Consider the following 27,878-nt stretch of genomic DNA (forward strand, 5'->3'; position numbering starts at 1 on the left):
GCATTGCTACTCTGTATATGATTGATGTGACAGTTATTGGCCCGTAGGATTTAATGTTGTCAAGCTTGCTTCCCTTACCTTTGTAAACTAATATCATTCTGCTTGATTGCCAGTCCTGTGGAACATCTCCCTCTACTACTATTTGTTCAATGAGTTGTGGTAATTTTAATTTACTTTTCAGGCCTAATATGCTTATCGATTTCATAGGTATGCCATCCGGTCCTGTCGCTGTTCCCACGGGGACCTTGTGTTCAATTCTGTCCCATTCCTTACTTGTCATCCTTCTGTACTGCTCCTCTAATTCTGTCCTGCTGTTGTCATTGTTCTCAATTACGCTACCCACTGGCTTAATTCATGTGTTATCTGTCTGAGTGCCATGCGCACACGCCGATCAAATGGCCATGAATTATTACCTCACCGCGGCGTCGCCGCAATCTGCACGCGCTCAGCACACAAGGCACGCACAAATAAAAGGACATTATTGTTGGCACATCCGCGTGTTTCATCCCGTTTCCGTTCAGACTCATGGATCGAGCACAGCTAGGGCGCCTCTGGCAGATGCGCTCTCACAGCCCGGCGCGCAGAAAACGACCGCGTACAGTAGAGGCGGAAAAGATCGCTACGCCGGACGCGAGACGGTACAAACAAGTCCAGAATTGTTTTCCGGAAGACGCGGCGGTATCCGGAATGCTGAGTCGCAACGCACCAAGTTTCCAACGACTCGTGAGTAGTTCTATGGATCTTTTTTTTCCCCCTTCAAGTTTCGCTCGCAGCGCTTTTGTTCACCCACATCTTGTCTCACAACCTCACTGCGCACACTTTTTATACTGCTCTGCATGTTCCTTTTAAATGACCGACGAAGTCAGAGACTCGCCTTTGAATGACAACGTGCGAGGCGCAACTAGCGCGATCGAACTTGCGCGAATACGCGTCTGCAATTTTTTTTTTTTTTATGAGTCATGTGGCACAGCGCACTGTAAACTCCCTAAATAAAGCGCGTTCGTCACACATTCAGATGCTACGTTGAACAACGCTTGATCTCTAGAGCACAAAGCAATATGAAAAACTTGTTGAACCTCTCGGCAAAGGCAGAACTTCATCTCCATGTTCAAGTTCGGACGACGGGTTCGAGGGCATTTCGCTGCTTTCGTCGATGGCACAACAGCTGTGAGGGTACTAGACCATCATAACCGTGGAGCTACCCTGCACAGATAGTTCACGGCGCTGGGCAATTGGCTGGGCAGCATTTTCCCGCGTTATCAGTACTTGCGCGCAACGTTCAAAACACGCAAAAACAACCCGGCGAACTCCAGAAGCGATTGCGCTACAGTGGGATACAGCTTAAAAAGACAGCAGTTGGCAACCAAGGCATACGGACCGCGCGGGATTGTGTTAATCCGCCAGTCAATCATAGAAGTACAGTGTACTAGAATACTTTGGTTTTAGTACACTGTAATAGAAGCAAACAATGTCGTCGTCATGCATCCTTATAATGGCGTCGTACTTGATACCTCCCGAGCGTCTGCTGTTGCTGAAGTCTTTTCATCGGCGGAAGCGATGAGGTGTGGAACAGAGATGGACGAAGTGTATGAAGTCTGAGAATTTCACTCTTCAAAAGTCCGCGGTACAGTTCATTTCACTGCTGAGCCCGTTTTACTCGTGAAACTCCACTGCTAACTGAAGTGAAATTTGACAATAAGTTGGAGCGGAGCAAGCGTTTTATTTCAGTTCAATAAAGAATTAGGCTTTCACAGTTCCGCTATAATATACGAGAGAAAACGTATAAAATTACGCGCTTATAATTCTATTTTTCTGGTTACCGCCTTATTTGGGTAACAGGGAAAGTTTGACGCACGAACTATTTTTAGCCTCGCGGAGGAACCATAAAAAGAAAAATCATGACTGTCGTAAAATTCTACGAGGATTAGAGACGAAATAATAGAGGAGGGAACTTGGCTTCAACCTTCCCCGCCCCCCCCCCCCTTTTTTTTTAAGCAAGGAGAAAATGCAGCCATGTTGGTGTGCCATCTCCCTTTGCGCCTCCAATCGGCGCGCCGGAGCAGATAGGCGCGAGCTTTGAATTTGCATCACAGAACATCTATCTTGTGTTGCTACGCGCGTCAAAACAAAGCTTGAAACTTCTGTAATAGTTTTAGTGAAGCAGAAACGCTCGTGTGTTTTTCTGTGGCACGTTGAAGAAGACGACAAAGACTCGCGCCATGATTACTTGAGCGTCTCTGTTGCTGGCTGACACTCACGCTCACAAACCCAAAACACAACTTTCAAACTTCACACCACACTCCAAAGTCAGCTTTTCAAGCGAACACAATGTGCTGCGAGAAAGACCGGGCCCGGAAAAACCCACTTTTCTGACGCCCAGAGCAGCAACGAGTGCTTCAGGAGCACGGTTGCTATGGCAACGTTGACGTTTTGGGTACCAGTCGAAGTGCTCCTTTGCAAACAAAAAAACAGCACGGGACTTCCGCCACACTTTTTCTAACACGTTGTGCTGGCCGGGGCCTCTCATACAGGAAATAGCGCTTCTTCCTCTTCATAATCACACACACACGCACACACACGCACGTACACTCTCTCTCTCCTACGCTTTCCTTCCTCCATGTATAGAACTATCGGCTAACAACAAGGAAGATTTGCAGGGATTGACGGATATCTGCGGTAAAGAGGGAGACAGAACATACAGAACTTTCAAGCACGAAATTGCCAAAGAAAACATCTGCGATAATTCTAGAGGGAGCTCTTTTTTGTTTGAAGCCAGGACGAGAGTATTTCGGAATAACCGAGTCAAATACACGTTATGCGCTGCACATGGAAAGGAGGCGGAAACGGCTGAACACCTGGTACTTTTTTTGGTACTTGGAAGGGCTTTGCCCTACCCTTCAAAGCAACAGGGTTAATTTTTCCAAAGCATTGGGGTTTAGGGACAGTGGAGCCAAATAGACTTTAAGCGGGTAGAAATAACCAAACGGAGGTTATCTGATTGATGCCTAAAATCAAGGCAAGAGTGAAATTTCACCCTCCATTAAGTATAAGATATATCTCTAGTCACGGCTGGGTGGCGTGTGCCGCCGCCAGATTTAAAGGGTTGTCTAATCCATCTATGCACCCATGTATGGATTTGTACATTGCCGTGACGTATGCTTGACTCCTGTAATCGCTCCCGGCACTTGCGGCATGGCCTTCGAGATGCTTTTTTGTTGTTGTTATTCCGAGACCGTCGTTGGTTATGAACATCTGCTTGCGCGTGAGCTCCTGCTGTCGCCAATGCCAAGTTTGTTTGGATGAACAATCTGCGGTTCTCCGGCCGGCTCCTCAGCTAGCCGCAGTGCGATTAGCCAATGGACTTGTGGCGGCACCCCGCGGCGGCCGCGGTATCTACGCCATGTAGTCGACCGCAGCTTGATGTCAGCTATCTGCCAATAGCAGCCGTCTAAGAGAATGACGAAATAAAGCGTTCGATGACGAAATAAAGCGTACAGAGGAGTGTGAGGACAGGGCCTTCTGTTGAAAAGAGAACGTTTGAGAGAAAGGGTACTTCGCGATCCGCTTGCGAGCTTCACGCAAAACTTGGCTGGGATGTTCACAGCAGCGTATGCTACCCGCGGACTATGTTACTTCACCAAGACCGAATGGTGGTTCAGGGCCCCTTTAACAAAACGGCCTCTTTTTGCCACTGCCACACCACAAATCTTTTGCAAATCTGCTAGAAACGATTTTTTAAAAATGTCGGAAAACATAAAAGTCATCACCCCCGTATATTAGTTTCCCCACTAGCTCCCGTGATCTTCAAACATCAAGATAACACCTCAGGTCTCATTAGTTGCTTATCGATAAAGCATTATGCTACATTGTAAACAAATGAAAGACTTTATTTAAACACCTCTGAGCACTTTCCATGAACACACGCACAAAAAAAGAATGGCCCAAATATGCAAAAACACAATAAAATCTATAACGTCCCATGGGCGTAACCAGAGTTGAAGCCAGGTCACGGAACACAGGGGAAAAGGTTTGGCCGCCATTTTTTTCGCCAATAGGTGGTGCCATGAGAAACTCTATGGTGGTGCCCGAATCCACGCGCCAGCGACAGTTCTCTCTGGTTAACAGGTCTCGAAGGCTATGGTTATGCAAGCTGCAGGGACCGGAAGTAATTTTGGAGCCGGAAAGACCTCACGACCGGCATGTTTAAGACACCACTTTTGATAATAAACATTTCCCCTCTCCTTTAAGCACGTATGCCCATGCTCTATTTTACATGGAAGCGCAACTGAAAGAGGTTTTGTGATATAACATAGGCGCAAAAGGTTAAGCGCAAGATGAGCTCGCGAGGACGTGGAGAACGCGTCGCACGTATCAAGATTAGCACTAATTACTATGCAAGATAACATTTATTTCTTGATCCACGGGCACGCCGTAGCTTGGCTGAGAAAGGTGAACAGTAAAATGCGGCTGTGCCTGCTGGCCTTACCGTTAACGCTTCCGACACATCGACACGAATCGCAAACCTGTGGGCGCTGAGACTCGGACGCAGGCTGCCAACAGCGTCGAAGCCCCACCGGAGCCCCCTACTACTGCGCCTCTTGTAGCACCACAGGCGTTGCTGCTTACGTACAGTCAACCGCAAACGCTTACGGGACGCAGGATCTGCCACGAAGCTGAATTCTCGCGAAGCGTGGTCACACGGCCTCGAATTAAGTGTTCCAGCATGTAGCAGCCTTCGCCACCTACACAGCGGACTCATTGAATACGAAGTGTCATGCCATAACAGTGCAGGAATTCACATTTGAAGAGGCAACCGCATCCCGGAAGCTTTTGCTGTTGATTGTACAGCGAGCATTGTAGTACCCTGTAGGTGTTGCTTTTATGTGCAGAGTAAGTAAGCATTACATGCGAGCACAAAGCTATCGGAACAGACGCCGTGCGATAACACTCCTGCGTATTCTGCGCGGATTATCGATAAAATATCTTTTCATCCAGCTGTACAAGGTGAAGCGGACTTCGATAAGGGCTTTCCTCGTGTTACCTTTGCTTTCACTCGTGCGAATCAGCAGCAACGACTCAATGTGCGTCAGGCGCACGATCCCCCCCGCCCCCTCGCTCTAAACCGTGCCGGAAGGATAAACCCAGCTCCAGTACCGAGCCGACAGCGCAGACGGTCAGTACTTTTTGCGTCGCACGTCTGCAGGCTGGCTTCAGAAGAACCTCAGGTGCGTTGGCGTCAAGCGAGGCTAATGCACGCGAAGCTAAAGGGTTTGAATTAGGTTACTTCACTAAAAATAAATAGCAATGTAAGCGCATTCACTCAGAATGTGCTCAGTCACAATGAAATAAGCAACTCCTATCGCAAAAGACGTAACCGTCCTTTGCCGACAACGGCTTATTGGCATTTACTTTGCTCACGATAGGCGCAACTCTAGCAAATTGGGCACGTGGCGGCCCTTGCTTCATTAAAGTAGACAAGAAGGCTAAGTGAGCATGCGGAAGTTTCGGTGAAAGCGATAATTCGCGATAAGCGGAACCCTGCATTGAGAGCGTGCTACGAGCGGGCGAAAGACTTAATCCGAACAATACCATATTTCAAATAACCCGACATTAGTTATTTCGAGACAGACCATGTTTACTGTATATATATATATCGAGAGAGAAAGTGAGAGAGAGAGAGCTCGAACGCGTTACACGACGTTTTCTTAAGAAAATAACTGGACGCCAGAGCATTCCTCCGCAACGTTCGGAAATATCTCGAAACTGGTGTCGTCCTGAGAATTCATTCCAAGTGGATCCGCCTTGCGAACTCCAGGACTAGGAATTGTAAATTGGAATACGGGCAATAAGGTAACCATTCAAAAACTTAATTACTGAATTTTTGTTAATTAGTCGATTATGCTTTTAATTTTTTGTGCAGGCAGGGTCCGCTGCTTTGAGTAAACCACTTCATGAACTAGAATTGTATTACTCGCCAGGCAACCTTCAAGATTTTTGAAATTGTTCGCTGAAACATCCTGTATACATGCATATAGGAACAGTATTTTGTGTACACGTGTTATTACGATCCCATCGTCGATATTCGCGTGATACTTTCTCGAACCACAGTCAGTGATTTTAAGCTCGAGCTGCTGCCGAACCCTACCTTTTCTACGTTATTTCGGTCAGCCTGTTGAATATTTTAATTCCTTTCCCTTTTCTTCCGCTTCGAGCAGAGCGAAGAACTAACCGGAACGGCCCGAACGCCGACTCTCGAAATGAGCGCTGAAGTCACTGCGGGAACTCCGGCTCAAACGCCCAACGACTGCGGCCCCGAGACGCCCGACCGTTATCAACCCGCATTTCTCGTGGAATGCAGCACCGGGGACACAACTGGACAAGAGAGCAGCAAGTCCGTCGATGACGTCGACGTCGTCAGCAACAGCGCACCCGGTTGGCGTCGTGCCGTCGAAGCTTTACTGGTCGTCAGGCTCGAGATATACCTGGTGCTCTACGTGGTGGCACGAAAGATGAGCACCACAGTCATCCAGGACTTGCTCCTCCAGAAGTCCTGCCTCAACACGCTCGCCCTCAACTCCAGCGTCTGCTCCCATCTGGACGACTTCGAGGACGTCAAGGACGAGGCCGAACAGTACGCCAGCACGACTAGCATGATGCGCGCCATCGTGCTCCTGGCACCTTCGGCGGTCATGGCCATCTTCGTCGGGCCCTGGTGCGACAAGTACGGCTACCGGACACCGCTGGTGACCGCCATGGTGGGCTTCATGGCCAGCACGCTGCTGGACATCTTCACCGTGTACCACATGGCGATGCCGCTCTACGCGAACATCCTGTCCATGATTCCGGACGGTCTGTGCGGAGGGCCCATCAGCATCTTCACGGCCGTCTGCAGCGCGGCAACTTTGTCGACGAGGGAGAACCGCAGGCGCATGAGGTTCTTCGCGCTCAGCATAGTAATGTCACTGGGCGGTCCCCTGGGCAGCTACGTCGGCGGCCAGGTGTACGGCCACTTCGGATGGGTGCCCGTGATGTACACGTCTTTCACGCTTGAGTCGTTAGCGCTCGTATGGACCTTCGTGGCCATCAAGAACCTCGCGAAACCGGAGCACGCGAAGGACGGGCTGTCGCTAAGGCTGAAGAATTTCTTCCAGCTGCAGAACCTGACCGAGAGCTTCAGAAACACGATGAAGGCCAGGCCGAACAGGGGACGGCTGCAGCTATGGTGTCTCTTCGGGGTGACCGCCTGCGTCATATTTGACATGTCGTGTGAGTATACGTATGAAGCCTTCGATCAATCGTGAAGTTCGAACGTCGATCATAGGTGGGTCTGCAAGAGCAGAAGCAATGTGGCGACGAGACGCGCTGCTTTGGGGCACTAGCTGCAGGGTAACGGAAAACGGCCATTATAAACAAGGCGTCAAGAACGCGTTGTCTGTATTACAAACCATTTAGAGCACGAACTCATTCTTTTAAAACCTAATTTGCATTTATTTTAAAGAAAATTAAAAAACGAGGGTCACACTTTCCTTTTCGAGTTTCGCTCACAACGACGCCGGTGACGTCATGCAGTGCAACATCGCTGATTGCGCACTACTTGCATATGTCAAGGCCGTTTTGAGCATAGTTTCCAAGACTCTATGGTTCTGAGTATTCTCTTACCTTGGCAGGCGATTGAAACTAGTCCTGAAACACGCTGTCAAAATATAGCCTGTACTTCCTAAACTAGTTAAAGAGGAACTACACTGTGCTATTCGTGTCAACCGCGAAGCAAAACGGTATTTGCAATTGCACGTTCCCATTCGTTTCACGCAGCGCAGGCTTCACGCGAGACGACCCGACAGCATTTCCTGCGCCTTGACCGGGGGATAGCGTTAGGCTTGTGCAATAGTTCCGTACGCAAACATTGGAATGACTTCTTGAAATGCAGGGCGCATGAAACTTTTTTTTTTTCCGAAAGCTTGCCCAGAGCACATGCCTTTTCAGGGACACATACGCCCTTTATTAAATTTGATTTACCTTTAGACACAGCAACACCAGCAGCGAAAATTTTGGCACAGCAAATACTAACAAGCAACGTACCGTTTTTAGAACACAGTGACCTTTTCCAGGTTAGCCTGGTGTTACCGAATGCACCTGTTCCAGGAACTTGTCTCGCCCGTGTACATAGATTTAGGTGCACGTTAAAGAACCCCAGGTGGTCGAAATTTCCGGAGTCCTCCACTACGGCGTGCGTCATAATCAGAAAGTGGTTTTGGCACGTTAAATCCCACAATTCATTCAGGAACTTGTCTGTGTAAACTTGCTCAAAACAAGTACATCTCTCTCTTGCATTCTTTCACCCCCAGAAGGCTTCCAACGGCAGGTTTGCGCACCGACGAGCGAACCCGTTTCGCGAGCAGAATTCATTTGCCGTAAAACGACGCAACGTTGATAACATTGTAGTAAAAAAAAAAAAGAGCCCGAATTCGTAACCTTTAGGGGAACCTTGGCAGCATTGCTTTTAGGGAGCTGCCCCAGGACCGGATGTGCGAAGAGTACTACTGCGTGCACCGCGCGTGCTCTTTTTTCGCAGCCTCGGGAATCGCGTACTTCTACGTGCGCAAGATGTACTCCTGGACGGTGGCCTACTACTCCACGGTGCAGTCGGTGTCCACCGTGGTGGGCGTGGTCCTGAACGTGCCCATCGTGTTCCTCTTCGTGAAGGTCTTCAAGATCAGCGACCCCGCCATGGCGCTCGTCGGCTGCTGCTTCGCGGCTGCGCAGATGGCCGTACTGGGACTCGCCTACGAAGAATGGCTGTACTACCTGCGTAAGTGCACCAATTCGGTCTACAGCCTACAAGAAAGAGAGAGAGAGGAAGAAGGAAAAGCAGGGAGGTTAACCAGACTGAGTGCAGTTTGCTACCCTACACGTGGGGAGGGGGAATGGAGAGAGAGAGATGGGGAGAGAGGGGGGGGGCTCTTTATTAAAAAACACAGAATTTTGCCGGCGCGTATATAACCGCTGGCATGCTACTCTGTACAGGGATGGGGAATGGGATTGTATACACTAATCCGTTCTACAGTCTACGAAGTTGTGAAAGGAAGGGCTTTCGGCAGCCGAGCGAATGAGAAAAGACAGTATTGAATGCACGGCGAGCGGACAAGCTGACAAAAAGACTCAAAACTAAGAGCGACGCCCTTCTCAAACGAAGAACGCGGGAAGTTTGACAACGCGCGGTGCCTTGCACAACGCATTTCTGTACCCAGAATTCAACAAACACGGAGGATTCGAGAATATGAAGATTATTTTTGCTGAATAATTCTTCACAGCAGTGACAGGCCCCAAAATTTGTCCTATTATCGCCAATACTATTACTAATTACGAAATTTCACTAATTAACTTTTAAATATTGTCTTTAGGGTCCACGTTTTAGTTCGAGACTTGGCGCTGGAAACTGTACCTAACAAATGCTTCGTGAAATACAAAGTGCACCGCGAGATATATTTCTGTTCCAGTTAACAGTTCTTCGCACTGAATGTTTTTTTTTTTTAACAGTGGAAACGTAAAATAGCTGGAACAGCGCAGGTCAATTCACTACATATTTCGACTATATTATTTCTCGAAACTGAGGCTAAGCACAATGTTTCTTGTATAACGTTAGGCTTCCGAGTACTGGCTGACAAGGATAAAACAGCACTGTTTTCCAGCTCGTACGTGACGCACATCCCACATATGCACAACACGAATAACCATCCGGAAAATGCCAAGCCAGCTGCGTGTTCTATCCGGCATGAGCAAATTCGCGGAGCAACATGTCACCTTAGAAGGGAAAAAAAAAAACTGCAGTCACATGAGACGCAAGGCAGCTGTTTTCCGGTCACATATATAGCCCCTACAGGCGTGATTCACACAGAGGCTTTTACCTCGAAAGGTTTTAAAAAGCGGATAAAAATAAATTGCAGTGCCTTTGTAAAGCTAAGCTCTCTAGACGAACCTTCCCAGATTTTGCTGACCTCGAGAAGCCCCGCAGTTGAAGAAAAATTGCCATCTGCTAGCCGCCTGTTAGCTCAGATGGTTGAGCAGGCTGCCCCGGAAAGGCGGTGGTCCCGGGTTCGAGTCCCAGATCAGGACGAATTTTTCTTCAACTGCGAGGTTTTTCTTTGGAGGAACCCGCATGGGTTTCCTTTGCAGCACTTAGCTAAAGATGGGTGGATGTCTCATTTTTCATTTAATTACTTCTCTTTCACTTTGCGGGTTTCTGCAGAACTATTACGTCAAACTATAGCGTGCTTTAGTTCAGCGGTGCAAGTAGAAAATGCTGTTGTCTCATTACGCGCGGCAATTTCAGTTTGTTCGCTTGAAATAAATTTAGAAGCAATTGCAAAAAAGCGCTAGTTCCAGTTTCAGAGCGTACGACCTGCGCAGATCACCGTTAGTTTGCTTTTTGACGCTGTGCAACCGATTCAGTTCGTTTCCAAGGCATTTCCACTACAGCTGACTTTGCCAAAAGAAAACCCTCGCCATGGATTCTGTAAGCCTGTTGAAGAAACTCAACTTCGTCCGATTGGTTGTTATCCACTTCGCACGTTTCACCGAGTTTGAGAATTTCTGCGGTTAAAGAACCCCAGGCCTATGCCCAGGTGGTCGAACTTTCCGGAGCCCCCCACTACAGCGAGCCTCATAATCAGAAAGTGGTTTTGGCACGCAAAACCCCATAACTTAGAATTTCTACGGGCGGTATGTGTTTGCTGTATTCCTAAGCACGGGATCGACCTACCTCGAACACTGCATGCTGGGAGCACGAATAAGTGCCAGTCATCGGGAGCGGTAGGCTTTCTCACATGTGTCAGCTAACTATAAAAAGAAGGTGCACACCGAACCACAAACGGAACAATCAATTGCTTTTTATCCCAAGACACACTGACTAGTTAACTTTAGTTTCTAGCCGCGTCCTATCAGTGCAGAATGTCCGTATTTAGCTTCTGAAAGCACGGCAGTCGTTAGTGCCTGCATATTGTATGATGCTATCTGTGATATACTGCAACATGACCCGCAGCGCGGAGTTGCCGATGAAGGTCGAAAACAGTCAAGTATAGTACTTGTAGCAGTGGAGTAACGTCGCAGAGAAGTGCTTGCACATCTCAGAGAGGCTCGCTACGCGCAAACACATCATTTTTTTTTTAAAACTCAGGCCGCTCGCTTAAAAAAACTGTTAAAAAAGAAATCTGATGCGGCTCGCTAGGTAGGCCGGACGTTTGCATGCACAGCGCAACTATTTCCGCGATTTCGTCGCTGCAATCCTTGAGACCGATCTGTGTAAGGTGAACGGCAGCAAGGACCCTTTCGGCTTCTACGGAAGACTTCGATTCGACGCCCCAAAGGGAAATCTGCTGAGCACATCGCCAAGCGAAAGAGCCGCCGTGAACCTGGATGTCGCAGCCATCTTTGTTTATTTGGACAGTGTTGCCAGCACAAGTGACGGATTCTGGAGTTTCCCATAGTAAACTGTACCGAGGTTGCATGATGGATTGGGCCGATCCAGGAGACGGTGTAATCGGCGGTGAGGTGTCCCGAATCTTGCCGATTTGGCGTACAGGCAAGCGCAGTCGCTGCTTTAAAACGGGTTGCAGAACAGTTTTGCAGCATTTCTTTAACCGCTTCACTAAAGGTTCGTTTGACACAGATTGCATGATGTGCATTGATATAATTTATTTTTCAGAATAACAGGAAATAAACAAAAATAACGCTTCTCGCTTACCCTGACATGGATTTTTTTCGCCGCTTCTCTCTTCCAGGAGGCGCGCGCATACCTAAGTCGTGGTTTATAAACGCCTATGTACCTGTGAACCACAGGTGGGCTCATTCACTCGGAGAGTTTTAGCTTGACTCTCGACCGCGTGTTAGCATTACTGCATAATTGCGATAACTAATAACAGATGCATGATAGGCGCCGGTGGCACCTTGCGAGGAACTGTTCAACTGTGCGTGTGCAACCTTAGCCTCCAGGACATGGCGGCGCGCGGTTTGCGCAGCGCGACCTTGGGGGTAATGATGGTGCAACCTTTACTAATTGCGTAACGTGGGAATCAATTACCGCATGGCGTAATGTATGAAGGCAGCACGAACCCTATGAAATTCAGTTCGCACTTGAGGAGAGCCTGCCATTGGGCAATTTATTAAAACATCTTTAAAGCCATACTGGCTTGACATTCAATGGTGTTTGGACTTCTCTGTGTTTGTTGCGTGAAATGAAGGTCACGCACCTTGATATCCTGAAAAGAAATATGACTGGAGTGCCTCAGAGTGCCCTAAATAATTAACTATAGTAGCTTCTCTGCGGACCACTCTCGGTTTAGTTTGTGTACGTCTAACTATATACGGTACTGCCTCAGCAAGAGCAAAGCCACGGTTATATATATATATATATATATATATATATATATATATATATATATATATATATATATATATATATATATATACCGGAAATCACTGTTACGCGACCCTGCGTAGACAAAGCGGGTGGCAGGAAGCGAAAGCAACCGAGGCCATTGAAGTGCTTGAGTGTAGCTACAGGGGCTTGTTGGTACGGCATATCTTACTTTGTTGTAGCGCAAGCTGAACAAGGACAACAGCAAAGCACACCTGACACAGACAGCGCTGTGTGTGTCAGATGTGCCTTTCTGTTGTCTTTGTTTAGCTTGCGCTACAACAAAGTAAGACCCCCCACCTTGAAAGTGCAGCGTTATCACCTCCCGCTCTTAACAAAGATTGGCTCGTGCATTGGCCGCGCGCAGCATGGTCAGAGACCAGTCCTTTTGTCTTTGGACGCGAAGGTCGTTACCAAGGACAGTGCATGCGGATGCCGATCGTCGCGTCGAAGGTTCAGAGCCGATACCAGCGAACGGCTTCCCGCGGCGAGCTCGCTCAGAAAAGAAGCTCGTTTGCACTACTATGGCTCCGAACGGGAATCAGTATAAGCCTATGTTTAAAGTAACATTAATGCACACTATTGACGCGGAATTCACAGACCTCGGCGCCTTCTTCACGAACCCTGCTTTACGTGCGCGTTCTAGAGTTTTAGCTTGTCCGTACACGTAATTAGCGTTCACGGAATGCCGTGCTATATATACCGGATGGATGGATGCTATGAGCGTCCCCTTTGAAACGGGGTGGTGGGTAGCGCCACCAACTCTTGTTCTTATTTTGCCTAATGTCCTATACCTATCTATTTAACGCGCACGCCACCCCCCCCCCACACGCACGCACACAATTACCAGCATCAAACTTTCTGAACCACTACAGAGAACTTTTTGTACGCCTCCGTTGTTTGTGGTCTCCCTATTTTTCTGCCACCAAATCTCAAATTGCGTCTTACTAATCTCTATTGCGGACGTGTTTATTATTGCGACAGCAATTACATGGACACTCCAGGCGCATTTCTGCCGACGGCGTCGCCGGGAGTTTCCGTATAAAGTCCAATGGTGATAACACCATCGCCGCGTGCCGTATGCTGGGCCCGTATTCTGCAACGTTCGCATTCCGCGAACTATCGGCTTGGCCACACCTCCGCCAACGGCGCGCGCTGATTTAGCGTGAGGAAAGCGGGGAGGAAGCGCGCCGTCTTCCGTCGCGCGCGAGGCTACGGGGGCAGGTTGCGTATTTACAATTGCTGGTAGGTACAGCGGGGCGTGGCACTTGCAGAGAGGTTTGCGCGCATGCGCGAGTAAGAACAGGTGCGAGAGGAAATGTGGGAAATTTCAGTCCTTGAAAATACGACTCTGCCTAGGTACTACGGAAGAGTTTGTTGGCGCGCGTTGTATGCGCTTGTCCCTAGGCGTGCCGGCAGAAGTCGCTGTAGTGCTGAACTCAGCATCGCAAGTTGGAGGCTCGACCCAATTATATCTATTCAATCATGCTTTTACTAATGAAAAGAACGCGTCATTATTTCGCATTATTGGCGGCGCCTCCAGGACACCAAAGCGGCAACGGGGACATCAAAGCTAGAAGCCGGACTGGTCCGTGGTTTGGGGCTCGCAGAGGCCTGCGCGTGCCAGGGGAGTGTAATATCGGCTGTCCGCTATCGTGGACAGCTAATTTTTTATGCGAACAACCCCTGGCACGCTTCGGCCTCCGCGGCCCCAACCCACGGGCCGCCCTGCTTCCAGCTTTGATCCCCCCGCTGCCGCTTGGGTGCCCCGGAGATCCTGCGCCGCCTGCTTTAATATAACCACAGGTGCTCTCCTGAAGCCTCCGTTTTCCGGTTACACGTGCCCTCCTGGATCAGTGCTTGTAAAAAATCCGATCTATCGTCGCGACGAAAAAAGCGACCCGCGACTTATACAACACCAGTCAGAACATTGTCCCTTCAGACACAGCGATCGCCAAGCGGTGTCCGGGCCCACTGCCTCACCGCGCGGGCAGCCAGCGGCGGAGCGTATAAACCGACTCGACCGCACTCCGCAATGCCGGCATGTCTAGGGGACAAACGAACACGACGCGCTCTAAGAAACCTCCCCCGTAGTGCCTAGGCTGAGTCATATATTCATGGAGCGATAGCGCCCAGATTTTCTCTCTCGCCCCCGCTCTTACTCGCGCCTGCGCAGAAACGTCGAGCGCCGTCAAAAGCGCTACGCCCCGCTGTACCTACTAGCAATTGTAAAAACGCGGGCAGCGTAGGGAGGGGGGCGCGTTCTACTCGCCCGTGCAGCCGCGTGCGCCCACCCGGGCGGCTGTGTCTTGAAAGCCATTGCGATGGGGACAGAGCCTGTTGTGCACTGTGTTTTCGCGGCTTAGTTGGCGCTGATGAGACGCAGCACGAAGGTCAATTCGCTCGCTGCTGCTGCTGCGCTTCCTCACTCCAGCGTTTTGACAGCGAGTTTCCGCGGTCATCCAGTGAGATGTGTTCATGTCTGCTTGTGAGCGCGTGACACCATGCTTGCTAATTTAGTTCGTACGCTTATGTTTACAACTTTATACGGCCGATACAACATATTTTTACTTCGCATACATTGTCACTAATTTGCTATCGCTATCGATGCTTCGCCTTTCGGGTGAAAGTGCGCCTTCTTTCCCCCCTGATATATCTCTGACCCCAAGCACTTCAAGGAGGCCACAAGAGGCTAAACCGACAGCTGGGTGGATATATATACCGGATGGATGAATGTTATGAGCGTCCTCTTTGGAACGGGGCGGTGGGTTGCGCCACCAAGCTCTTGCTATTATATTGCCTAATGTCCTAAAAAAAAACGTTATGAAGTCCCACTACCAAATTTTCTGATCACCTATTGTGAAGTTTGCTTTTGTACGTCTCCGTTTTTTGTCGTTTCCTTACTTTTCTTCCACCAATTTTCCAATCGCCTCTTACCAATCTCTATTGCGGACATGTTTATTTTTCCACTGCTCTCGCTGAACCCAAGGGCTTCGAGGACAGTCGTACCAAAGCATAAACGTGAACGGCATCTCGTAGCGCTGAGTTTAACCCAAGTACACACAGTTGCTATTGCAGTAACTGACCGCATGCTATTTATCTGATGGTGTAAAACGTCGGCAGCGGTAAAATCGACACGCAATCCCTTTTGCTTTATACTGATTCGAAGAAAAAATCCATATGTAACTCGAAAACGTTTAACGTGTTGGACCAAGCGTCACATGTGGCTATTGCCAGTGTCCACGTTTACAGCAACACGGTATTTCCGTAAAGAGCGGGCAAGCTGAAACAATTTTATGAGTATTCTTTTTCGTGATTAGCACGAGAATGATGTGGATTCTGTTAAGATGAATGTTGAAAACGCTATCATTATGCATGCGGTCTTCTATTTCTTTTAACAGGGAGTTGCTACTATGGGAAACACTGATTAATCAGTCTGTATGCGTAATTTTTTCAGTAGGCTATGTAAGAGTGCCGTGTGACAGAACCACCGGAATATTAGAGCCGAGTGTCTCGTACAACGTCTACGCAGCTGCTTCTACATTCAAGTATGACTACACCGTCCAAACAATACTGTTTGTGCTTTGCACTCTAATGTTTGCACCCTTTGGGGCTTATCTCCGAGAACAATAATCGTCACCTGCTTTGCTTGCACATCCTTTCTTGAAAACTCTGCGCTATAATCGTCACCTGCTTTGCTTGCACCTCCTTTCTTGAAAACTCTGCGCTGGCTACTTTCCTGTCAAGGCTATGTGACACTGATATTGCACATGCCGTTCGTGACCTGGAAGTACCGGGCGCGCAACGTTAAAGAAAAACAAGCAAGACAGATGCCGATTCTTGTAAGACAAGGTAAGCCCCAAAGCGTGTGGCGTGCACTGCTCCCCCCCCCCCCCCCCGCTTGCCGGGCGCCCAAAGCGCAAGAATCTGAAGCTTCGCACAGTAAAACGTTTTACTCTACAGGGTGTAATACCGCGCAAAACGCTGTTAACACACCTTGACTTATAGTAGTGTTTATTCAAGGACGTAACCCTGAATAAAAAAAAACACCCATCCTACACCCTTCAGGAATCAAAGGCGGACGAAGACCATACTGTGCAGTTTACGCATTACAATGCGTGTGGAGTCTACAGGAACGTCTTTTGGCGTAGCGAAACTAGTACGTGGACAAAAAAAAGGAAGAACTTAGCTGCGCTATACACTGAAAGACCTTCATGATCTACCAACAAGCCCAAATATCATAGGAACATTCTATATTGGCAATGCAGCAACGGTTATTATGGCATTAGAGAATTGTTTCTGCAAATCATGATTGTCTAAAGACGATCATGAGCTAGTTACATATTTCTCGCAAAGCTTGCGCAACATGCGTATTTCAGCATGCGTTGCGCATGCTGAAATACTGGCCGCGGGTTCGCATCTTGGCCTTGGCGGCCACGTTTCGATGGGGCCGAAATGCGGAAACGCGGATTGGGTGCACGTTAATAAACCTAAGGTTGACAAAATAATTCCGGGGTCGCGCACTACTGCCTTCCTCATAATATAATCAGATCGTAAATTACAGCACGTAGAACCGACTTTTCTTTACAATACTAAGTTATATCAAATCAGTTCTACGAAAGCCCGCAAGATGGAGGAAGATTAGTCATATTCACGATCCCTCTGCTTAGAGCTGTCAATTTGGCCTTGCGCTGCTATTTGCTAGCGTCCTGGCTAGCCGAGAATGTAGAGAGATGGCCCCGGAAATACATTGGCCAATCTCCGCTTCGATTCGAGCACAAGGACGAATTTTTCTTTCTCAGAAATCCGTAAGGGTTTCCTTTGTAGATTCGTGCTACATTCGAATGGATGGCAACCTTCCATTTCATTCATCTACTACGTTATGTTGATTATGACCAGGATAGCCTGCAGTTAATAAAGAAGAAGCATTTTTCCTTCAATTTGATTGTGCCTAAATGACAACGTGAAGTATACGGAAAGTATTCGCATCTACGAATGGTGACTATTTAATTCGAGTGAGTCATCCGAACAGTACAATATTCGATTTGTTATTCGCAAGTCTCAAATATTCGCACACCTGCATATGATAAAATAATGAGGCCGCAGGCTTGTATAGCCCCCGAAGGTTGCCAAATAAATAAAGAAACGCGTTTTTATGCGCAGAATGCCTCGTGGGACTTCCCACTTTCCTCGGCCAGGTGGGCGTGCGGACCCATATCTCCAAGCTCGTGGCGCCTGATGAAGTCGGTAAGTGAAAAGCTCAATTACCTGGCGCGTATATGTACCGTCGAAAATTTTATCAAGGATTGGTTCTCGTTTTAAAGACGGCCAGCATACAGCGCACAAACACAGCTCCATAGAAAATTTTATTCGTAGATTGTGCCTACCTTTCTATTCTCAAATGATACACCATATACCAGAGTACTTTGACTCAGCTTATACCAAGCGCCGTCTTCCCGTGAGCTACTTTATCGGACAGGTATCCGGTATAGCGGCTCAATGTTATGGCGTGTGCATTGTGTACCGAAGTAGCGTATCTGGTTTGCTGCCAGATAGCAAGAGAAAGGCCACTTCGAAACAAGCCCGAGAGGCGGGAAAGCTGGCGCAAATGTAGCCCAAGCGTACAACTCTGCACATTAGAGAGATTTAGTTTAAGGGACGCAAGCGGCTTGCGTACGCAGGAACTATAGGGGCGACGGTACTGCGCATGTGCAGAGCCAGACTTACGTGTCTGCGCATGCGCAGTAGCGTGGCCCCTAGCTCTTGCGTACGCAAGCCGCTTGCAAATTCTGCAATGGCGACGCATTGAACCAATCAGACTCGCCCAGCGGGCTTCTCCGATTGGTTCCAAATGCCGCCGTCACCAAGTTTGACAATATGGCGGAATTCGACAATGTCCAGACTAGCACCACAAGAACAATGAGACATTATACCCAAGGAATATGAAACGCATTTCTGAGTGCAGCTCTTGCGCACCCGCTCCTCCGTTGAACGTCGCCGTCCCTCGTAACCGAGCACAACGAATGAAAGAGTGAACGCGGACCGCAGCGGCAGATGAAAGATGGCGATAGCGAAGAGAGCGCGAGGAGCAAAGCGGAGGAGGGTGCAGCGGAACCAGGAGGCGGAAAGTGGAGGAGGGTATGGCGAAAGCGTGAGAAAGGGTAGTGCGCCGCGCAAGACGGGCTCTGCGGACGACGTTGGCTACGAGATGGCGCCAGAGTAGCAGGCGTCGTCTGTCTGTGGCGGTTGCTGCGAATTGCGCCCACGCGTCACCCACGCGCCGCCTCTCGTTATCTCCCGATTACCGAGGCAGTCGCGCCGTACTTCGCTCCGTTTGAAAAGTGCCGCACGAGACAGACTGTCCGCGCCAGCCAATATATCGTGAAATGAAAGCACGCATAGAGCTTCGCTCGAATTTCGCATTAGGGAGTACCCTAATCGTTGTTGAATCTTGGGGGACATATTCGGCGCGGTGTTAGCTCGTATATTGCTTTCACGCCGCACGACGCTATGATTGGGTCAAATATCGATCTGTAGCGCACTGCTACGTGCCACAATGGTCCGGTCACAAAAGACGACCACGGCATGGCGGCCAGCACGCTGACGGTGCGCGAGCACTGGAATCGGCGGAATCAGGTTTCCGCGTCATTGAGCGGGCTCGGCTAAAAAAATATTTGTGCACACCAGGCATCAGCATCTGTCTGGTTTTTCTTCACCCACAGATCGACATTGTTTTACATAGCAACGGGGAACGCAGTCCATCCACAAGTATCATTCAGTGACCCTTCAACAGCCTCCCACACCTTCAAGAGAATTAACAAAGGAAAAAAAAAACAATGAAAGTCGCTTTTATCCGCTCTTTGTGCTATTTTTTTCGAACACTCACAGGTCAGTATTAGTATGAAAGAGAGCCGGATAAATACGGCAAAAAATACTGAAACAGAAAGGCAAGAGACAAAGCTACTCTGAATTTACGACAAGCTCAACAAGTACCCTGTGCTTGTTTTGCAGGCAAGGTGTTCTCGCTAATGGCATCGTTCGAATCCGTGGTACCAATCGTCGGCGAGGTGCTGCTCACCACTATATTCAACCAGTCCATCGGATTTTTGCCGGGAATGCCTTATCTGGTGGCCGCCGGAATCAGCTGCATTGCCGTCGGCCTCACTGCGTAAGCCCCCACAGGCCGCTCCCACAATTCCTTGTTTTTTTTTTCCTTCCTATGTCAGGAATGCACGTGTTTGATTTCTCTGAACCAGCTGGCAGGCAATTAAAAGATTGTTAAGATTGCATGAAAATGCAGAACTCCACAGAAAAAAAGTAAAGTGTTTTGCAACTTAAAAGGACATTCAAGAGAAGAATGATTACTTCTGCATCGGTAAATTACCTTTCAGACACCAAAAACACAACTCTTACCACGAAAAGACGCTTTGTAAACCAGAAAAAGCGCAAGAACGCAAAACGGGTGGCGACGCCTCGTTGAAGTTCTCGCACCTGGTCGCTGTGACGTCATGGATTTTGATGGAATCTTCTACGGCCTACTTAATTATATAGCGGTACAGATCGATTACAATGTGTTCTAAAGGAACGACATATTAAACATGGCAAATTTCTGGTACCTTTACTCAGCCAACGCGGCCCTAATGCGAAAACACTTTGGTATCCCTGACGTCACACTGACGTTCGGCGTCGGGGTTTTGGCGCGAAATTTAAATGATACTTCGACCTTCATTTACTCATCTAATAATCAAACTATTATATTTAAATGACTGCCTGCAGGGTTCTCAAAAAGTGCTTTATTAGCCTCAACTGATTTATTGTTTCGCTTTAGTGTCCCTTTAACCTGGACAGATCAGCCTAAAGGGCTGCTTCTTGCCACATTATTCATCTTTAATTTATTTATTTACATATACTGCTGCCCAATATAGGGCTATAGGAGGAGTGGGAGCATTATACATTACTATACATTACACTATAAAAACACAAACATACACAAAAAGATGAATGATCAAAAAGAAACACTTTACATCTTAGCGAAGTGCTTACCAGTGGTAGCGACAAACTCTTTTAGTGATAGTGAATGAATGTTACCGGGGAGAGAAATTCAAAGCTCTTTTGTACGTGGAAAAAAACTGTACTTGAATGTGTTAGTACGAGAATAATAGGTGTCATGTTCAAGGTGTGGGAGCTACAGCTACAACTTCCATTAGTAAATGTGATATATTTACAATCAGAAAGGCCAGAGGTGGAGTTATTAATTGCATATAAGAGTTTTCAGGCTTAGGGTGACATTAGAACAGTTTTGTCAAGTTCTGTAATGGTGGCATCTTGAGCCAAGAAGAGAAGCCGTAGCAGCCCTCTGGGGCAATCAGAGCTGACAAGATGGTGGAATTTGACTGTACAGAATAGCACTCCAGGCAAGTGCAGTTAGTAGAAGTGCTGGTAACAGCAACTTGTGAGAATGTTTTAAACTACAATGAATTCTAAACAGATGGCATCAGAATAATGTTTCAAAGATGGCTCAAGGCCTATTTAGGGAAGTGGCCATGCAGATCACTGAACCAACTTCTTAGCCTTTTCTGTGAACTGCATCTGCTGTAGCTACTAAAGCAGAAACATTAGCTTATGTGAGATGAGTTTAGCAGATCTGCTAATAACAAATTGTTAGTAAATTTTAGAGCAATGTATAATGCACTAATTCTGTTTACTTTAAAAGGTATAAATATGCAACCGACTGAATTGCAATACAGTTGAGCGCCTGTATAATGAAGGAATAATTATGTCCCAGTTCTATTTTGAGTTGTGCGGTACACAACCTCTACAATGCAGTGACCTATATAAAGAATAATTTCGGAGGTCCCAAACACTTCGTTATAAAGGTGCTCAACCGTATCTGCTTTTGCAGAGTTATACAGAAGTAAACTTGATGCATCACATTCTAAAAATTCTTAAATCTGTGCATATCTGGAAAAAAATTAAGGATCTATAAAAGTCCGTTTGAACGACCACTAAAATACACCTTTTTTTTCTAATTCAAACAAATGGTGTACACTAATTAGCAATGCTTGACATACATGCACCTCTCTTACTTTAAGGTACGTCACCAAAGTTCACCGGTACAGCATAAAGTACCAGGACATGTCCAAGTCAGAGATATCCTCTGGGCCGATCAACGACTGAAGAATCAGCCAACCTGGGCACTGACGGACAACTCCAGACAGATGCACACATGCGCTTGGCAGCAACTAGCATTAAGTGTGCAAGATCTTGCAGTGTTCCTTCGTTGCCTTCTTTGGCAAACCGGAAGAACTTGAGCAATGGCCTCCACACTAACTACCACATCAGCAGGCGCATTACTGTCACTGACCCTTGAGGCTCGCGTATGCTGCTGCCCTGTGGAGACAGCTATCCAATTCTTTTACAAGGGCCTTTGTACTTACACGCCATGATTTCAAACCTATTGTAAAGGCTGCCCAAGGGCTATAAGCTGGGCTAGTGTCAGGCACGTACGCAGGGGGGGGGGGCCCCGGGGGGGCCCGGGCCCCCCCCGAAATAAAGTGGCATAACCCCCCCCCCCCTCCCCACCCACGCCACCACTCCTCACACATTCCTAAAGCACCGCCAGATCAATGTTGAGACTTCGCAGCTGATCATCGGTCAGCATTATGCTGCCTTTTTCACTCCTTTTAGATGGCGGTAGTTATCGCCATCTCTTGTAATGTGAAGGACAGTTTTCTCGTAGATTCCGCACCCGCGTGATTAACGCGAGATGCGTTCAGTTGTCACCATCTATTCAACCGCCACGCGCATAGCTGTTGCTTTTGTTAGTTCAACCTTCTTTGTTTAGGCTGATCCTGGGACCAGGAGAGGCCTGGATGCGGCTGTTACTCAGCTGGCCTGCACTCTCATGGAACGAGTTGCGGCTGGAGAAAACGCCAAGTGCGTTTAACTTATCCCTTTGCTTCATTATTTCCTTGAGTTACGGCTCGCCGCGACGCTGGCAGATGTCCGGAACCATACAGACGTGATATGGGTTAGATAAGGTGGGAAATAAAATAATGTGAAAGAGCGTCCATCATGGAACCCTGCAATAACCCTTAAACCCATAAGCAAGATGACTGTCGCCCGTTACCTCGTATGTTTTTCCCTAACTGTATAGCACTTTTCCTGCAAAATTCGCAACTGGAAACAAAAATCGCAAGGAGTTGAGAAATTAAGCGATCTACTAAGGGAGAGAGCCAAGGCGACAACCAAACTGCAAGCAAAAGCGAATAATAAAAAAGTTAACCGATGTTTATGAGACTATTTATGGATCAACATCTTTTTATTTAAAAAGGAAGTAGAGAAAAAACGCCGCCGGAAGGGGAGAACAATTGTTTTGAATGACGCTTCTACAGTTATCGGTCGAACTGCCTCACGTAGCCACTTCTCTGCTGTGCTTATGTGGGTGTTTTTCTAACCTTTCGCGGGGAGCGCAGTACGTCTAGAATCGCAGAGTCCACCGCTCTACGTGGTTGTATGGCACTGGCGGCCGCACAGCATTACGCAATTCGCGGAACTGTCAAAACTGATCAACAAGGCGAAAATAACTGATATTCGAAACTATAACATGACAAAGACTGAAGAAGCCGTAAAAAATGAACGCAGCCTGAAATCAGTAAAAAAGAAACCTGGCATAGGACAAACCATGATGTATGCACTAAAAGATAAGAAGGATAATCATCAGCAATCTCGAAGATACAGTAAACGCAGCGGAAAAATTCTAAGCTGACCTGTATACAGTACCCAGAGGAGTCACGATAGTTCACATAGAAACAGTAATGAACAGGATACAGAAACTCTCCTATAACTAGCGATGAGGTCAGAAGGGCCCTGCAAGACATGAAACGATGAAGAGCGGGAGGATAAGGTGGGATAACAGTCGATTTAATCAGATGGAAGAGACATAATGCTTGGAAAACTGGCGGCTCTTTATACGAAGTGTCTATCGACTGCAAGGGTCCCAGAAAACTGGAAGAATGCAGACATACTAATTCACAAAAAAAGGAGACGTTAAAGAATTGAACAATTATGGGACCAAAAACTTGCTCCCAGTATTCTGTAAAATATTTACCAAAATAATCTTCAATAGAAAAAGGTTGACACTGGATTTTGTCAACCAAGGGAACAGGCTGGCTTCAGGAAGAGATACTTTACAATGGATCACATCCATGTCATCAATCAGGTTATCGCGAAATCTGCAGAGTACAATAAGCCTCTCTATGTGGCTTATAGAGATTGCGAAAAGGCATTTGATTCAGCAGAGATACCAGCAATCGTAGAGGCACTACGTTATCAAGGAGAACAAAACGCTTACGTAAAAAAGCTTGGAAAATATTGCTACATGCGTGAGGTATTTGTTTGTTTGAACGAGGCGCGTGGGCGCCATCATTCCAGAAAAGAGGAGGAAGAACGCACTGGGCTCGCGCTGTGAATCTGACCGGTCAGCGCATCAACCGTTGTGAATATAACCTGTAAATAGTTTCTCGTCTTACTGACTCGTCTTTCGCGTTAGAATATCGATCTACAGCTACCTTAATTCTACACAAGAAAAGCAGGGAGATACCTATAGAAAAAGGGGTCAGACAGGGAGACACAATTTCTCCAAAGCTATTTTCTACGTGCTTAGAAGAATTCTAGCTATTAAACTGGGAAGGCTTAGGAGTAAAGATCAACGGCAAATATCTCAGCAACCTTTGGTTTGCCGATGACATTGTTCTATTCAACAACAATGCAGACGAGTTACAACAAATGATTGGAGACCTTAACAGAGAGAGTGTAAGAGTGGGGTTGAATATTATTATGCAGAAGATGAAGATAATGATAATTAGCCGGGCAAAGGAACAAGCGATCAGGATGGCCAGTCGGCCACTAGACTTTTAAGGAGTACGTTTACCTAGCTAGGTCAATTAATCAGAGGGAACCCTGATCATGAGAAGGAAATTCACAGAAGAATAAAAATAGGTTGGATCGCATACGGCAGACATTGCCAACTCGTGACTGGAAGCTTACCATTATTATTGAAAAGTAAGGTGTGCAATCAGTGCATTTTGCCAGTGCAATATGTCCAGTGCCAATGCATTTGCCAGTGCATTTCCCAGTGCATTTTGCCACTGCATATGGGGCAGAGACTTAATAATAATAATATTTGGGGTTTTACGTGCCAAAACCACTTTCTGATTATGAGGCACGCCGTAGTGGAGGACTCCGGAAATTTTGACCACCTGGGGTTCTTTAACGTGCACCTAAATCTAAGCACACGGGTGTTTTCGCATTTCGCCCCCATCGAAATGCGGCCGCCGTGGCCGGGATTCGATCCCGCCACCTCGTGCTCAGCAGCCCAACACCATAGCCACTGAGCAACCACGGCGGGTTGGGGCAGAGACTTGAGAACAAGTTAAGGACCACGCAAAGAGCGATCGAACGAAGATTGCTAGGGATAACGTTAAGAGAGAAAGAGAGTGGTTTGGATCAGAGAGCGAACGGGTATAGACGACATTCTAATTGACATCAAGAGGAAAAAATGTAGCTGGGCAGGTCATGTATAGCGCCGGTTAGATAACCGTTGGACCATAAGGGTTACAAAATGGGTACCAAGAGAAGGGAAACGCAATCGAGGACGACAAAACACCAGGTGGAGCGATGAAATTAGGAAATTCGCGGACGCTAGATGGAATCGGTTGGCGCAGGACAGGGTTAATTGGAGATCGCAGGGAGAGGCCTTCGTCCTGCAGTGGACATAAAACAGGCTGGTGATGATGATGATGATGGAGGTGGTGGGCCCCCCCCGAAAAAAAATCCTGGGTACGTGCCTGGCTAGTGTACTTTACATCCTTCAGTAGGCACTACAGCTTTTAGAAGCTTCTTTCATTAATTTACAGAAACTCTCTCTCTCTATCAATAGATAGATAGATAGAATTTACTGACAGGAAGATAGAGAGGTCGACCTGAGCTAGTGCGCTCTAGTCTGCTCCTCTGTACTAGGGAAGAGGGATGGGGAGCGAAAGTACAGGGATGGATCATGATGATAAGAGAAGTGACAAGTGCTTATGTATAATAGACAGTGGCCCCACTAGAGTCGCTCATCTAGCTTGGTGTCCTGCAGAAATTTCAACAGCGCTTTAGTTGCACACATTAAAGTTGCAGTATCAGGCTATTGGCGGAGGATAGCGTCCTCCGACAGTGGATGCCTGCCAACGTAGACTAGGGAACTTTTGAACGTCCTTCGCTCCAGCTTATATGCTGGGCAATTGCACAATACATGTTCCTGCATTTCAGGCCTCTGGCAGTGTTCACAATCAGGGCTGTTCAACTGGCCGATGAGGTGCGAGTAGTAACGGCTGAAAGCAATGCCCAGCCAAATTCAGTGTAGCAGTGACATTTTGCTCTGCGTAACCTTGAGAGGCAAACAGAATTTACCGTCTAGGTTGATCATATATAGGCATCTGTGGATGTTGTCATTGTGGCCTCTGTATGCCTTTGTAAGGTCTTGCATGAGTGCCTTGATCATACAGTTGGTGTCAGGTTGCGAGTAGGCAATGTGTAATTAATCAGAGGAAGAGAATGCTGATCTTGCCTCACTGTCAGCAAGTTCATTGCCCATCACACCACAATGACTAGGCACCCATTGAAAATTGATGAAATGGCCACCTAACTCGGCACTGTGATGAAGTTCAGCGATTTCCAGCACAAGCACATAATGTGGTCCTTTCTTTTGAAACCATTTTAGCGCCTGTAGCGCTGATTTGGCATTGCAAAACCTGTACATTTATGAGGTGTCTGCGTTCTCATAAAACGAACAGCCTCCCATATTGTCCCAAGTTCAGCAGCCGTAGATGTTGATTTGTGTTCTAATTGAAATCGCTGAATAATTCCAAGTTGTGGGATAACAAATGCTGCCGTTGTGGCAGATGGTGTGACCAAACCATTGGTATATACTTCTACAGTCCCATTATAATGTAAATATATGGGACAGGGTAAGCTGTTTCAAGCCAATGGAAGAAACGTGATTTCTTCGTAATTCCGGGTATTTGAAGCCTCACTAATGGTCTCGGTAATGTCCATGGAGGTGTCTCAGGGATGTTGGTGGCCTGGAACCTTGCAAGTGTAATGCTTGTATGACATACGTAATGCATAGTCCATAGAGACAATGTCTTTGAACTTCCTATAATTTATAGTGTCTATAGACAGCATACTACTGTGCAATATGCTTGTTGCTTTACCTTATTTTGATATATACATACTGCATACATACTGTATATACACATGAAGAAATCTAAAGGCAACAAAAACTAGTCAGTAAAAATGCTTATGCAGACAGTATAAGTCTAATGGGCGCCTGCAGTGCATGTGCTTAAGGTGCGCATGAATAACTTAACTAGAATCTAAGCACACCAGGAGCCCACCAGAGAGGCCCAGAATAGGCCCCTTGTTCAGTCAGGACTAACAAAGGTTCCTTTCTCCTCTTCCTCCTACAGCAAGGTTTGGGCAATACCCTCCTTTGCAGACTTTGCACAGATTAAAAATTAACACATGACACTTCTGTATCATTGCTAGTCTCTATCAGCACAAATAATAGAGAACTGTAGCATTGATTATCAACTGAGGTTAATTGTTCGCCCTTCTGAAGGCACCCACATAAATTCAATGTTATTTCTGCAGAACAGTTGACAGTCAACACTTTGTCCAGCCAAATCTCTCGCCTATCATCTCATCTTCTGCACTGCAAGCACACAGATATGAACTGCTGACTCATCCATCACTATGTCAATATTATTGTTTTGTTTTTCAACTGAAAACTTGCTGTTATGTTGACAGGGACAAATTGACAATACTATGCAATATTCATACAGGTCGAAGCAGTTGGCCCATAACCACTCTTCAACAACTTCCAGTTTACATTAGCACTCTTGTGCACTTTTTGCGATAGTGTACAGCAATTGCGGCCAGTGAATTTATCGCTGAACAATCAAATCCAATGTGTTTGATTTGAAATTTCATGCTCAGATTGTACTTACCATTTATTTCACTCTTTTTATGTTTTGTGCAAACAGGCAATAAATATTTATGAATACTGTTTACATTGCACATTTGTAATTACTACCCTGTCACTTACACATGCTCCCTAAAGCCATATATGTGGCAATATTTTTGCAATTTTATATACGTTTGCTCAATTACTGTCAAACCTTTTTTTTTTTGGATGTTTGCTCTCTGCCATTTCCGCATAGCTTGTTTTCATCCATACAATGTGTACATGATGTATCATTGTGCTTTTGAATTCCAGACCTCTTCTTGCAGATGAATACTGTGTAAATACCTAAAATGGCAATAAAAGTGAATCTGTTTAGGGAGGACCAAACTAGGATGTGGCCCTTCTCCTTAGGTGCTCCGTAATGCTCCAGTGCGCATAATACCAGTGGCAAGGATT

The 27,878-nt window shown here is 47.0% G+C and overlaps 2 protein-coding genes across 4 annotated transcripts in view; one reads left to right on the plus strand and one right to left on the minus strand.

Annotated features, from left to right (window-relative positions):
* Positions 1–27,878, minus strand: part of Cln3 (CLN3 lysosomal/endosomal transmembrane protein, battenin) — an 84,947-nt gene that overhangs the window by 31,720 nt on the left and 25,349 nt on the right. The window contains exon 1 of one of the 3 annotated variants that reach the window (XM_065437969.2): positions 4,487–4,847. The exons of 1 other annotated variant lie outside the window; for it this stretch is intronic. Coding sequence is in view for 1 of the 2 variants with exons in the window: in XM_065437968.2 (XP_065294040.1) it covers positions 1,077–1,137 (61 nt within the window). In the remaining variant the exon portion in view is untranslated. Of the gene's footprint in view, positions 1–1,076; positions 1,348–4,486; positions 4,848–27,878 lie in introns of those variants that run through there. One more of the 3 variants, XM_065437968.2, reaches the window with a different exon arrangement.
* On the plus strand, positions 370–27,530 carry LOC135906525 (probable peptidoglycan muropeptide transporter SLC46). Its single transcript, XM_065437961.2, has 6 exons — positions 370–723; positions 6,216–7,266; positions 8,573–8,809; positions 17,576–17,659; positions 19,424–19,580; positions 21,505–27,530. Exons 1-6 carry the CDS (start codon positions 526–528, stop codon positions 21,587–21,589), a joined length of 1,812 nt encoding a protein of 603 aa, XP_065294033.1. The 5' UTR covers positions 370–525; the 3' UTR covers positions 21,590–27,530.

Source organism: Dermacentor albipictus, chromosome 9 (genome assembly GCF_038994185.2).
Source record: "Dermacentor albipictus isolate Rhodes 1998 colony chromosome 9, USDA_Dalb.pri_finalv2, whole genome shotgun sequence".
NCBI classification, from domain to species: domain Eukaryota; kingdom Metazoa; phylum Arthropoda; class Arachnida; order Ixodida; family Ixodidae; genus Dermacentor; species Dermacentor albipictus.